General features: G+C 44.0%; 1 protein-coding gene across 1 annotated transcript in view; it reads right to left on the reverse strand.

Annotated features, from left to right (window-relative positions):
• The window catches only part of LOC103769277 (voltage-dependent N-type calcium channel subunit alpha-1B-like), a gene marked incomplete at both ends in the record, with an annotated part of 90,129 nt that overhangs the window by 44,423 nt on the left and 30,520 nt on the right, over positions 1 to 15,186 (reverse strand). The window contains 4 exons of the mRNA XM_008936459.1: positions 1,007 to 1,079; positions 1,990 to 2,121; positions 5,841 to 5,953; positions 8,664 to 8,776. Of these exons, the coding sequence (XP_008934707.1) occupies positions 1,007 to 1,079; positions 1,990 to 2,121; positions 5,841 to 5,953; positions 8,664 to 8,776 (431 nt within the window). The remainder of the gene's footprint in view (positions 1 to 1,006; positions 1,080 to 1,989; positions 2,122 to 5,840; positions 5,954 to 8,663; positions 8,777 to 15,186) is intronic.

The raw sequence follows: 15,186 nt of genomic DNA on the forward strand, positions 1-15,186 counted from the left end.
CTTCACATCTGGAGAGGAGCAGTACCCATGGGAAGCTGCTTATGCAGAGGTCACAGGATACATTATTTTTATACCCTTTTTCTAGTTTGATCCAAAAATTTGTCATTAATCCTTCCCACACACCCTGCTTGTGGGGACATGACACTGAAATACACAAGCCAAGTCTTGTGAGATCTAGGAAAGTTTGTGTCTAGGGTCAAGTCTCAGCTCGAGCCCACGTGGACAACTGGTGTAGGACCATGCTATAAATGATGGGAGGTCTTCCATGGGCCTGTAAGCATTACCTGCATGTGGAGCAAGGTGCAGCATTCCCAGCTCTCCACTGAAACATCTGAAATCATTGGTTTTGAAAAGATCTGCAGAGACCTGCTACAAAATTAGGCTTTTAAATCTGAGCATTACATCTACCAGGACCATGACTTCTTCCTGCCGTCGCATGAACTTGCCCAAGGCTGATGCCTCTCTCTGTGCTCCCCCATTGAGTCTTACCCAGCATTAACTTATCTTGAGCTATTACCGTGCAAAATGCCACATTATTTCCTCACTGCCTGGGGCTAGCTCAGGCCTCTCTCCTCATTAATTTATGGCAAACACAGGAGAAAGTGAAACAGGTCAACCACTCACTCGCTGTCCAGGATTTCATGCAACAGGGCACATGCAAGTGCTGCCATTGCAGCGTGAAAACCCAGGCAGGGGCCTCAGAAAAGGAGAGCCTGGGCATGTGCAGACTTTAAGCTCAACACAGAAATGTCTATTTTTTAATTTTTTTAATTATTTTTTTTCCTAGCAAAAAAATAAATCTTTTGTTCTAGTTTTCCTTCATTTAACAGCACTGATTTTTAATGATGTATTGATTGGTCAGCGTGTAAAAAATAGATGAGAAGGAAATACTTCCCCTTGCCTGAATTCCACAGATTTTTGGGGATCTCTTTGCCCCCCCTAAGCAGGAAGAGATGCTGAGGAAGTGATTTTGTAATGCTCCCCCAGGAATGAGGCATGGCTTTACCTGGAATACTGTCAGGATGGCAGCAGGGAAGGTATCAAAATTCGTGGTTGGTGTTTCATCTTGGAAATTGAATCTACAGAGAAGCAAGAAATAAAAACAAGAGCAGGAAGGGACAAGGAGCTCTCACATAGTCTCACAATACCCTGTAAACCAAATCAGAGAGCAACGTTTGTTCCACCTGGCAATAACCCCCCAGGCAACTGCAGAGGGGAACACGGCGTCTCTGAGAAGATGCTTAACAGAACTATTAGCAGAAACTCAATTTTATTCCTGGAGAAAATTCTGATGCTTTGAAATCCAATTTACACTCACAATTAAAATGAGCAATCAAAACCTCAAATGATTTTGCAGAACAAACCATTCCAAGAAGTCTTTGTCCTCAAGTGTAAACGTCAAAATTGACATTGCCCTTTTAGTAGATCATTTCATTTTAATATTTTAAAGCTAAAAGTGATTGACTAAAATAAAAAAAAAAAAAACCACACCAACCCTCATGTTATTTCATTGCAAAAATTTGCTCGAGTTTAAACGGTAATATTGTGATTTTTCTTGCTGCAAAATTCATCACAACTGGCACTTCTAATCCAAAATAACAGATTCAACAAGAAATTCTCCAGCAGAAAAATACTGGAAGTTAATAAGGATGCTGTGACCCTATCTACTGGGGAAAGAATTTGCCTTTCCCCTAACAGCAGAAAAAGTGCTGCCTCCCCCAGTCCTGTTCCAGAGGTCTGGGTGGACATGGTGACCACAGAATGACATAGAAGATTTGAATTAGGGTAACTAGAAAAAAAGCAGCTCCAGGTAGAACATGAGAACAGGAATTATTTTCCTATACACCAGGAGCCATTTCTCAGCAGCCCAAAAATACTGACATCTACACCCACAATGTGAATCCTCCCAGCCCCACAGCCCCTCTCTCCCTTATATACTCTAGGTGATTGCTTTCAGATTGCCCCAGAGAGATGATTAATTAGACTTACTGTCCTCCAAAGAGCTGCATCCCCAGCAAAGCAAACACCACAATGAACAGGAACAGCAGGAAGAGCAAACTGATGATGGACTTCATGGAGTTCAGCAAGGAGACCACCAGATTCCTCAGGGAATTCCAGTACCTGCGATGGAGATCAGAGCAGCCAAGAGGTAGCATGAGTGGGAAAAGAGTCCTTGGTGAGAAACTAATATGGTCTGTCCCCTTATTATAAAAAGGAAAAGAATGGCAAGAAATCTCAGCATCTTTAAAGTCTCCTCTGTGACTGGAAAACACGGTTCACTGAGGGGCAAAATCTCTTGTAGCATCACAAGGGCAGAGGTGGTCACCTCGGTGCATGTGCCCCCACGGAGAGCAGTCAGCTGCAGTGGAAGTGTTTGGTTTATTTCCTCAATAACCCCTTTCCCAATACAGATTTAGACCTTTCTGCATCTTCTCATCCAGCATGGCAGTTAGCAGGGGTGTCAACAACAGGGATATATTGATACCATCAAGGTGAGACTGAGTGTGGGGACAGTGAACTCCTCCCTCTGCAAGACAAATCACAGAATCCCAGAATGGTGGGGTTGGAAGGGACCTCTGGGGTTCATCTTGTCCAGTCCTCCTTCTCCCATAGGGTCACCCACAATTGTGTCTAGGTGGGTTTGGAACCTCTCTAGAGAAAGAGTCTCCACAACCTCTCTGGGCAGCCTGCTCCAGGGCTTTGGCACCTTCACAAGAAAGAAGTTTCTCCTCAGGTTCAGGAATAAACAGCACATTTCCATCAGGACATCTCTGCAATATGTCCTCCCAACCTACCAAGCACCAGTATCCACAAGTGGACTGAAACTCCCACATGTTTTAAGACTCCTGTGATGTTTAACACACATTCACACGCAGCGATGCTTCAGGGTGAGGCGAATCAGCCACAATTTCAGCATCCAGGACCCAGCAACTGCCTCAGAGGATGAGAACAAACCTGGGATGTTAACTCCAACGTGGCAAGAGGAAATAGCTCAGCCTGAATCCTGACACATCCAAGTCAGATGTGGCCAGATCCTGAAGCTGGTTTGGTTTCATGTCCCCTGTTGGCTGGGACGGGTCCTGGCACGCTCGCAGGCAGGCACTCGGGGTGACAGCGAGCAGGGGAGGGTGCTCAGAAACAGCTCTCCTCCCTGGCTTTATTACCCTGCTGAGACTAGGCAGGGAGCACTCATATTAGGAAAACTAATGAATCAGAAAATACAGAAAGAGCTTTTAAGCAGCAGAGCTCTTTGGCAATCTCCTTTTGGACAGCCAGGCAAGTGGAACAGCAGGGCTGGAGCAGGCTGTAAGAAACGAGTGATTTAGAGCTATTTCACGTGTCCTCCCTTGAAAGTTTTGGGTCTGAGACCATGATTTTCTCTTCTTCTCCAATGGCTTCTCTCATTTCTACTGCCCAGCCCTGGGAGGTCCCATCCAGAGGCTGCTCTCCCCAGCAGGATCCTCTGCCATCCTGCCCTGCAGTTTTGGGGAGAGACCCAGGCACTGAGCTCCTTCCTGCAATGCAGCTGTGGGTGTCCAGCAGAAGCCTGTGGATTTGTCTGATCTGCTGATGGGGAGAGAAGCTCAGAGCTTGCATCAGAAGAGCAGAAACACCATCCTTTCTCTTTTCTTTGTCTTCATTTTCTTCATCATCCTTCCCCCAGGTGTAGCTGGGAGTACAGAAACAGCCCACATGTCTTTGTGCTGAGGTTGATACAGGCACATCCCTCCCAGGAGAAATGGGACCTTGCACTCCCATTGCACCCATTCCAAGAAGGGTTATGTCCATAGTACAGTGACAGAGCTTTCAAGAAAAACTTTGGTCTCTCAGGAGAACATCTTCAGTTGAAGAAGTCACAACCAAACCTACTCAGGGTCAGCCCCTAAGGAAAATGGACTGAGCAGCTTTCCTTGGAGAAGGAGGAAGGTTTTGCTGACCACACAGCTCTTTCCTGCTTGGCACAAGGGCTCCAGCCAAAATCTGCCACAAGTAAGGGTTTCACCCCTTGCAGTTAACACAACTGGACACAAAATGCATATGGAGGCATTGCCTTGTCCTGGAACAGCTCAGCACCAAACCCTGCCTGACCACAGAGCTCCAGGATTTAATGAGGAGTTGCATTTCTACAGCTGCCAGTCCCCATTCAGTTCTGTCATGACAAAGAGGCAATGTGTGAAGCTGTTCTCTCCTGGTCCTCCCTGCTGAATTTTAACCCCTCTTAGGCATCAACCCCTCCTAGGGCATCCTGCCATTATCTTTCAGGCAGGCTGCAATTTAACTTTTTAGCTATTGCCTTGCTCTGCTCTCTGCAGTCCCTCTGATTTGGGACTTAGGAATCAAAAGGTGTAATACCATCAATTATTCAAAGCAGGAGAACTGCAACTGGTTTCTGTTAAACAGAGAGGCAAAAAGACCCAAGGCAAGGAGCTTCAGAGAAAAAATTGTTAGAACCCACAGTCAGGTACACTAAACCTCAGTAGCTCTGGATAGAATCAACTGCTGACAATGAATTGCTATGAATTTGCTGCAAAACCTGGAGTTTGCCATAAATAAGTGCAAAGGTGGACTAGAGTGACATTCCTGGGGCAGTCACCCACCTGTTTTGCTGGACATTTACAGAACTTAATGTTTTCAACCCCTTTGTCCCACGGTAGAACAAACACAGCATCATATCTGCACAATGATTAATAGATACAAATCAGCAAACCCTCCAGAGCTACCAAAACCTCTGTGCCTGGATAGCTGTGAAAGCACCTGATCAATTCAAACGCCTGTTTTGCTCAAAGGTGCTTTATCTATTTGGGCTGGTTGGGGTTTTTTTGGAGGGAAGTGATATTCCTCCTTTTGTTACTTCATGTCAAGAACAAGTAAGGGTGATGGGAAGAGGGGAGATCTGCAGAGCTAATGGTATAAAACGGTGTTAAAAGAGTGGAAAACAACAGCAGGAGCACCTAAATATGTCATGAATTTCCACACCACAACTCTGAAATCCTGCAGAAACTGCTCTAGATGGATTTACAAAATGCACAGTAGCTGTTTGCTAATGCCAGCACACATTAACACCGTGCAGAGCCATGAAAACAACTGAAAAGCTGTGACAACCCAACTCCAGGGAAAATTCAGCTTCCCAGGTCACGACTGAAAACCTCAGACACACCCAAACCAGGCACAGCAGCACACTTCATCTTTGTGTCAACACAGTGGTTTGGGCACCAGGATTCAGTGTCTGGCAATTACCTTGTCCAGTTGTACAATTCCTAAATACTCAAGGAGCTGTCACCAGATCTCTAGCAGGTAAGGACAGTGGGGAGTTGATGTGGCTTTGAAAATTAACTTTTTTTCTCCTAGTACAAGGAATAAAGGATCACATCACAAGAGTTTTTTTTAAGCAAGCCTAAAAACAAAGATAGGATGTTCTTCTGCAGCTCATCACTACACTGTGAAGCCCTCAGCCCAAGGGTGGACAATCCTGTACACGGGGCTGGGGAGAGGGCTGGTAAAAGTCCTTGTGGATGCAAATACAGGCTCAGGAAGTTCCTCAACTTGCAATGGCCAGAAACTGCAATTGCCCAGCCAAAAGGCAATCCTACATCTGCAGTTTTTGTCTGCGCTTGCCCCTCATTAGGGCCAATGCAGACATAAGTTATCAGAACAGACAGGATCTTTGTGCCAGCTTGCACAGGAGTTTTTGGGGAGTGTTTTTTGGTGGTTTAATTTATTAATTTTTGGGGTTTTTTTTACACAGTTGTGGAAAACACTACTCCTTTTTGTGAGGCCAGTGGTACAGATTTCATAGGGTGCTAAAACTCTCACGTGAGCAGAAAAGGAGCTGGACTTACTTAGTGACTTTGAAAATCCGCAGCAGTCGGAGCGCTCTCAATACGCTGATGCCAAACGAGGTCCCTGGTTTCACTGCAGCCCAAATAACTTCAAATATACTTCCCACAATGACCTGCAAGAAGAGCCCATTTTACATAAGGCAAAACATCTGTTTAGTTCTTTGCAGTGCTTCCAGAGAGGCTGAGGACAGAGCAAGAATCAGAGCTTGGGCTGTGATGGTTTTCTTATGAAGGCTTCAGGAAAATCATGAATGAGCCAAAACCACTAAAAAAACTTGTTCCAACTTTCTGCAGTCCAATCTGAAAAAGGGCAATGCCTAAAGGTAGGACTGACACTTAGGAAAACAGATAAGAACCTGTTGCTTTCGTCCCCTACAAGTAATCTACCTTAAAGTAACCTTTTCTGAAGGACCTGCAGAGATGCAGGAGGACACTGCCCCAGTCTCCCCTTCTCATTAGAAGCCCTGAAAGTCTCCACCCGCAGCACTACAGAACAGTAAAACATGAGCTCTGGGCAAGATTACCAGAAAGTTCTTGCAACTGAGAGTCTTTAGGAGAGTGATTAAGGTAACAGCTGCTAAGAGCTGCAAAACCTCCATCAGGCACACCCTGAATGTGCTCAGCAAGAAATGGTGTACCCTGAGCTTCCAGAAAAAGTGTTGGGAAAAGGAAACACACAACATTTTTTCACCCAATTTCTCCCATCAGAAAAAGAAGGAACTAAAACCTCTCATACAGTCCTTCACTCTTGGGAATCCCTCGTGAATCAGCAAAAACCTTTCCTTAGACCCTTCACTTATCACACTGATAATTAATTTTCCTGGCATCTTCACATGGCCTCCTGGGAGCTTGTTTCACATGAGACCCTACTAGACTGTTTCTCCCCAGACTGATGTTGCTCTGATTTGTTGTTTCATGTTTTGCATTTGAACAGTTTCCTCTTGATGGTTTGTCAGACTAAACTGACTGCAGATCTGTGTGATGTTCCAGTGGGGGTGAAGTAGCCAAATTAATTCTGGGGGCTAGAAGATGGGTGAGGAGGAAGAAACATAGACAGAAGTAGGATCCCTATGGATTCTCTAGGAAGGAAGAATTAGAAACAGTTCAACAGCTTTATCTCCTGGGAAACATCCAGCAAAGCTTATTGCTAGTGCTGCACTCACCAGAGCAGGACACAAAGCAGAGAGACCTGGTGCTTAGTCCAAGCTCCTAAATCACCCATCCCTGGCTATCAAGTACAAGCTCTTCTTGTTGTGGAAAAAGCATCATGGATATGAGGATCCAGGGAAAGTGTCAACCACCATGGGGGCAAGGTGTCTGCAGCTCAAGCCTACCTAATCCATCAGTGAAGGACATCAACTAAGTGTGTCACTAGACTACATAAACAAGGCAATGACTAATTAGACAATAATGCTGGGCCACCAGAAGTCTTTCACTCAGCTGACAGGATCTTAAGCATGCACTGAACTTGATAAAAGCTGGATCCCCTCCTTGTATCCTGTGGGCACACTCTTCTTTGCAGGTCCTTTGTAGGATGTCTTGCCAGGACACCTTGCAATGGCTTGGCTGCCTTCAGCTGAGGGGAGCTTCTCCACCTGCCAGATTAGATGCCAACTCTGAATGTGCAGACATGCAGCTATCTCACATTATCTGTGTTATTTGAGCTCTGATTTCCTCTCATGACAGTCTGTGCCTTATCCTTTGGGCTATGCAGCCAGGAAGAGCAGCACGAGGCATTTCAATGCTCATGGAGCCACCAGCTCCATGGACACCCCAGAGGGAAAAACCTCACTCTTGGTGCAGCCTGATGCAACAACACATCAGTCTGTTGGACTCTGTTGATTCTTGGGATGGGTGGTTTAATCTCAAAGATTATTTAGCTCTAAGCTGTCCGGCTGACACTGCCAAAAAAAGAAGTTGGCTCTACCTGTAGTCTTGGATTTAGGAGTGGTCACTTCCTGAAGGTCAGAATACTTCCTCCTCCCTTGCAAGGCAGGGAATTTTGCTCCATGGGGGAGAAAAATCACTCCCAGAACTTTGGCAGATCAAGGCTAGAAACAACAGACTAAATCTTGGAGAGAAGGGCTGGATGATGCACCCAATGACCTGAACTGTTTTCCTCTGGACTGTAGCTGTATTATGAGCTCTTATCTGGTTTGTGTCATGTCCTACAGACCCATTAAGATGCAGTGCTCAGCCACACTAAAGGTAAAGAAAGGTGAGTTAAGCTCTTTGAGGACAGATTACAGCCTAACAGCTTTTAATGAATAAATTAACATTTGCATGCAATGCTCTTTTTTAGAGGAGCCCAAACTGGCCCCACTATTCCACTATTCATGTGTCAAAGCTGTAGTTTGAGCACAAAGGGGAGAGCCTGGACTTCTGCAATGAAAGGATGAGAGTTATCCCCTGATCCTGTTTAGAGTTCTGCTCCTGGGCACCCACTTCTGAAAAGCACTGCCTGTGTATCTTGAGGTAAAGGCCATTAAATGGATGGTAGGAGAGATGAGCAACAAGATGTGTGGGTTTTTTTTCTGTCTTTCAATCACCTCATTTAAATGGCAGAGAGGATCTCTCAGTACTAAGAGCATTACCCGTGCTGATGCTGTGAACACCCTGTAGCTTGCTGAGGAAATTAAATCCCCAGCTGTCACAGCTCTTTAAAAAAGATGATAACTGTGGGAAGCTTAACGTGTGCCACTGCAGCTAATGCATCCAATGACTCCCCTCAAAAGACACAGTTACAGCACCATTTCCCATGGATTCCCCTCTTCACCCTTTAACATCCAACCCCAGTGAATAATTCAGCTGAACCCTACTCACCCCGAAGTCAAAGCAGTTGAATGAAGAATGGAAGTAATTTCTTGGCCCCAGCCCATACATCTTCAAAGACATCTCAGTGAGGAACAGACCCAGGAAAACAAACTCTGCGAAGTCTGGAAACGGGAAGAGAGATTCAATTAGTCCACAAGACCTTGGTAGGCAGATCTCTTCGTGTGGGGAACAATGGTAATTTTTCACAACACAGGCTGCCTTCTGCCAGCAGAAAATCCCTTTGTGATGGCAAACAACACCCCGAGGACAGTTCCACATAATGACTTCTATATGCACATGAACTGTATTCAACCTTCAAGAGCTGTGAAGGCAGTGTTTCATGTGTACTGGGGAAGGTGGGTGTGAGCATTAAATAATATTCACATCCTCTTTGTAAAGAAATTTCAAAAGAAAACTCTAGATCTAATATTTTTAAAGGTCTAATTTAATTGCACAGATCATGTTTTACAAAGGTAGGTTTGGGACTTGTGTGCCTACGTGAGATGGGCACTTTTAGGAACGAGGTGTAAGCTTTTGTAACCTCCTCTCAGGATAAAAATACCTTCCTACCCAACAGAAATGAGAAGAACTCACATTCAGAGGTGTTGTGTCTACTCTTAGCACATAGACACATTTATTTTTATTATGCCTGTATAACCATACAATTATGGGAGAGTGAGTTCTGTTTCCTTACGCTTCATATATCACAGGCAAATAGGCTGTGAAGCTTTTGATGGGGAAATTTATCACCTATGATGAAACAAAGGGCAGAAGGAACATAGCTGGAGACTTTGATTTCCAAATCAAGTTTTGAGGACTTGGAGCTACAGAAAGTACTGCCTTTGGCATTTTAAGTCACAGCAAGTTTAGATCTGGAGGCCAATAAGCAACAGCGACAAAACAAACACAAAAAGGGCAAAAAACATCTACACTACCAAAACAAACCAGACAGCATAAGGCAAACCTCTCCCCCTAGAGAAAAGATGAGGAAAATAATCAAACTTCAAAGGGTGGAGATTAATCACATTGCTTAGCATAATACAGAAGGCTCTTGGATGCTGTAGCAGCACAGACACTACAGGGAAGTTGTCTTCTGCAATTTCAGTCTTATGATACCAGGAATAGTAAAGACAAGATGGTGCCAAACTTTTCTCAAAAATACACACAAACGAGGGGCAACAAACACAAGCTGAGAGAAGGAAAATTCCAGTTAGATGATCCTGAATCCCAGGTGTACATCTCCTGCAGTATGTGGCTTCTGCTACCACAGAGCTGCCATAGGGGGGATAGAGGAGGGAACAAGGGTCCTTCCAAGCTGCACAACTTTCAGTCCATTCACTGCCTTGCTCACCCGTGGTGAGTGAGTGTGGCTGGCCAGAGTCCATCTCACATTGCTGCTTGTCTTTGGAAATGGCTTGGAAAAGGCTGCTTCAATTATCAAAAAATAAAAAGAGGGTTTAAACTTTAAATGAAAGGCAGCTATGAAATATCAAGCACATAACGTTAACTGAAATCCAGGAAGCATTAACTAGATGGGAAAGGTTTTATTAACACTTCAGTGAGGAGCCTACAAGGACATTTCTGCCAACATCTGCAGGAGGGGAGGAAATACCAGGCGGGTATTAATTATACCATGTAAAATACTCTCCTTGAAAACAGGACATTTTCCTAGTAGGAAATAGGAGCAATATCATTAAAGGAGATTATCAAGGACAAGATGTTCACATCTGAGGAATAAGAGGACAAAGTGTGGGGTCTATGGACTTCTTTTCTGACAAAGAAGTAGAACCATCCACTGGATCTCAGTGCCCAGAAGAAGGCATGGTCACATGGTGGAGCAGCACATCCCCATCTCCCTCTGAGCCTGGAACTTGCTAGGAGAAGCATATTCATACCTGCACCATGCTACAACCTTTCTCTCCTTTCTGACATCAGGCACAACAGCTCAGTGAGCAAACAGTTGTTTCCAGCACAAGGGATCCCAGAGTAGGGAGTTATCCACAGTTACCCTGGCAACCCATCTGCCTATACGAGCACAGAAGGTGCAAGAAAGGATCTGGGTGAACCAATATCAGGCATAAAAATGAGATGGCTGACAAATCCAATAATATAAAATTATTATTAAAAAGATTGCAGCTGTGAAGTAGTAAGATTGTTAAAATCTTTGATTATTAATAGCTGGCCCTGTAAATCAGATGCTCATACTAGCTTCCACACCAGACCCTGAACTTCCATTCTGCACCCTATGGACTTTGGAAATGGCAAGAAACTCCCCCAGTAAGATGACAAAGAAAGAAAAACTCACCCAATAAAGCACCTCTGGGCGTGGAAGAATTTGTGCTGCTGCTGTCACCCCTTTAAGCCATTAGCCCAGAGAGAAAGCTTGGACCAGCATTTGTGCTGCCAGGAGTCTCTCCCTTGCTGGGAAGTTATCACTCCCATCTTCAGTTTCAGCTCGGCAGAGCTCAGCAAGCTTATTGGAATGACTTCAGTGTGGTCTCCCTATCACAAGGTTTGATATGAAGCCAATGCTTTGAAACTGGTGGGTTTGCTTGGTTAGCAGATGAAAATTGAAATTGGAGGGAGGGGTTGTAGAGCAGACCCACAGAAGGCATTGCACAGCCTCCACTTGCTTCAGCGTCATACTGCCAGGGAGATTCTTATCCTCTTATCCATCCACCAGACTCACCTTCGAGAGCTACATTTCAAATACGCCCACTGTTCTTTCACAGAATTACAAAAATACCAGGTAGGGGTTTTCTACTGTAATTTTCACCACAGATCTCAGCACACTTTGCCAAGACAACTACCGTTGTTGCAGAAGAAGAAAAAGGAGGAAAGAAACCAGGATTAATGCTCAGTCACCCATCCAGCAGCAGGAGGAACAAGAACCAAGTATCAACAATTGTGTGCAATGCTTCATCATTGGACTGGCACCTCCTGCAAACACACATGCAAATATGGAATATCACAGGAGGGGGAAAAAAAGCAAAAGGCCTAACTAAAACAGAATCAAGAAATATTTGATTTAAAAAAAACCACAAAACAACAGGAAATGTTAGAAACTCAGAACATCCAAGAAACAACTTCTTTCTGCTGCTCTTGAAAGAACCACCTAACTTGTCTTTTCACAGCTGATAACTTTCATCCAGATGAGAGCTCAAACCAGGCAGCACCAGCTATATTTCAGCAGGTACCAGATGCTACAAATCATAGCACTGTGAGGACAAGGGGTGGAGGCAAGGAAAATATGGACATAGTGAACTCCTTGGGCAGAAGGAACTGACTTGGCATGAATCAGCTTCTCCGGGGGACGGATCAGAAACACAATTTCTTCTGACATGGCTCTGCCTGGATAATTGAAAATGTAATTTCATTGTTTGGACCTCCTGGTATTCAGACCTCACATGTAATTTAATCTGCCTTAAGCAGAAGCATTTTCTAATGTGATTTAAAGAAAGAAGTTTGATACAAATACTCTAATTTCAAATCTGTGCTATTGGCAGAGGCCACGAGAGCATCTTTTTGCCCCATACGTTTGAATTAGATAGTTAGTGGCTCTTTTTTGTCAATCACCCAGGGATTAATTCCATTTCTGCTCCATCTCCTGGTTCAAGGTCCTGAGTCTGACACTTCAGTTTCCTCTCCTCATTGCCCTCATGCATTAAACCAACCAGGAGGAGAAACCTCATTGAAGTACAGCTTCCTCCTCTGGCAAAGCAGATGTGAAATGTTCAGCAGACATAACTAAACATGCTCACTTCAGAAAGCCTTTTCCTCAATGCTGCATAATTCTATCTGAAGGGAGCTGCCTGTCTACTTCAAAGGCAAACACAACATCATCAAAAAAGGGTGAATTGCACCAAAGACATGGTTCAGCATTGCATGGCACCCAGGGGAGGCATTCTCAGGCCATAATGGCTAAAATACTGTTTTCAAATATTGTCTTCATCAGGAAGGAGACAATCTGGATCTTGGTTTTAGATGGATATCAGGAAGGAGACAATCTGGATCTTGGTTTTAGATGGATATAGATTTAGAAGCAAGTTAAGGATCACTGTAGCAGCAGCTGGAGAAACAGAGAGAGAGCTGCTCGTGAAGGGCAGCCACAGGGGAAGGGAAACTTGATGAGAGGTCTCCCAAGTAAATCTTATTGATTCAGTCCTAAAACCTTCTCACCATGGTCTCTAAAGCCCACCCTGAAGAAACCAGAGAGCTCTGGTTCTAGCATTTGTCTCCAGCTTTAGCCAGAGGAAGAGGAGACTACCACCAGGCTTCCAACTTCTGCTCAGTCTACAGCATGAGCTTTAAAAGGACACAGTCCTGACTGAAACCCCCTCAACATCTTCATCTGCACTCCGTGCCCAGATTATTGATTTTATTGGATGTTTGCCCTCGGTCGATGGTGCTGAGATCTTTACTGCTACTAGATCTCAGGGATGCTTTCTAGGCTAGATTACAGGGTCATCTTCTGGCAGAAGTCTCTTCCTTCTGGGAACACAGGCAATGGTGGAAACTAGCACAAACAGATTATAATCATGGGTGGCTGAATGAAATATATACTTTTATAAAGAATTGTTACTTATTTAACCCCAGGTCCATGCTTCAGTGAGCACATGTCCATGCTTCAGTGGGCAGTATGAGAAAACTCCTATTGCAATTTAGCACTACACTCCTTTCCACACAGAGAAGGAAAATCTCTGATTTAATTTGGGGGTAATTACAGGGGCAGAAAGTGTGTCCTGTTATTCATCATACCCCAAGAATTCCATGAATTTCTCATCAACACTTTCAATAAAACTAAAGAAATCCCAAGCCCCTTTTAAAGCTCCTACAGTTCCTTTCCAAAGCAGTTGTAGCAATATGGAATATCAAGCAGAGAAAGCTAATCAGAACAATTCAAGAACAGAGAAAGTTAAAATAAGAAGACCAAGGGAAAAATAAATCAATGCAGACCCGGAGGCTTTTATCAACTGTTCTTTAAGTAAAATTAATTTGTAATGTAATTAAACTTTTCCCCAGAGGGGTAGGTATAATTGAATTAGAGGTGCCTGGCTAGATTTTCAGGGTTTAGCAGATCCTCCCAGACTTCACCACACTCCTCTCCCACTGCTACAGTTCACAAAATTCCTCATCAGTTCATTTCTAAGCACCTCCCATGGAAAAGCATCATTAGAATTGGCTGCTTCTCCCTTTGTTCTGCATCAGACTAGCCAAGCCCTGCTCCTCTGTAGCGAGGTTCACTTAGCAGGGATTAACTAAAGCCATTTTAAACTCCATCACTCTTACAGTTAAAGGATTTTGCCAAGTATTCCCAGGAGCTGTTAAAAATCCCTTGGTTTTGTGTTATCTTGTTCTGCCTATATCTAATGGATTTATGCACAAATCTTGGGCAGACCAAGGCTTTCAAGGAGCACTTCTGGAGGGATGAACCATAGTTGGGCTTGTTCACAAACGTGGTTTCTATAGCTCATCATCCTGAAAGGCTGAGAGGGTTGGAAGTACAGGACTCCTGTAACTTAAGAGGTTGAACTGGTAACCCTTTTCAGTGGACAATTCTCAGAAGTTCTTTGTTCTAAAATTATATTAAAAAAGGTTACTTCCCAGAGTTTCCATTACACACTGCCATATGACAGACTAGAAACAATCCTTCCCAGAAAGAACTCATGACATCTCTGCTGCTTCTCTTGGAGAAAACTATCTTTGAAAATAATAATAATAAAATAAACAATAAATAAATCACCACCAACAAGAGAAAAATATGTAGAATATCTTAGAATTTCCATGATGACCATTCATTATACATCTCTGGATTTTCTTCTTTGTATCAGGGGGGCTAATGTTCTACCACTCCATTTAAAGACCCAATGCTTATACCTATACAAGGACATCTACAAAATCCATGATTCCTCAAATATTCTGGGTTTGTCTGTGACCCACCTCTATGTTGTTCCTCAACAGTTACCGTGCTGTTTTTAGCAGGGTTTATCTGTAGACAAGAGCATTTGTGAAACACACGTCCAGGCGTTTCCTTATCGACAAAGGACACTCAAGTCTTAGAAGAAATGGCAGCACAATGATGCAAAGACATACAAAGGACAGATGAGCCAAAGGAAAGGACCTATGGCTGGGAGAATGCTAAGGATTCAACTCACCAGAAGACATGTTTTTTTGGTGTTTTTCTGATTTCTCCATTAAAAATTAGTCATAGGGATCACTTCTTCTTAACTAGGTGGTACCCTAGCACCAAGAAATTAAAGTATGGTACCCAAGTGTTTCTAGAAGTACCTCACAGTACTGGGTGTTATGGACACGTGCAGAGCTGGAAGAAGGATCCACTCCAACCCCTGTCCCAGGCACAACACAATTTCAACCTTCCCTATTTTTCATCTTCAGCTGAGGTAGGTTGGAAGCCTAAACTGTGGCCTCTGTCCCGGATCCATTTTCCTCCTGGAGATGTACCTTTAATTCTAATCAGCTGAGACATCCCTTCCAGCTCTCATGTGAACATTAGGCAGACATTGCTGTCTCA

This window comes from Merops nubicus, unplaced genomic scaffold (assembly GCF_000691845.1).
Source record: "Merops nubicus isolate BGI_N331 unplaced genomic scaffold, ASM69184v1 scaffold3593, whole genome shotgun sequence".
NCBI classification, from domain to species: Eukaryota; Metazoa; Chordata; class Aves; order Coraciiformes; family Meropidae; genus Merops; species Merops nubicus.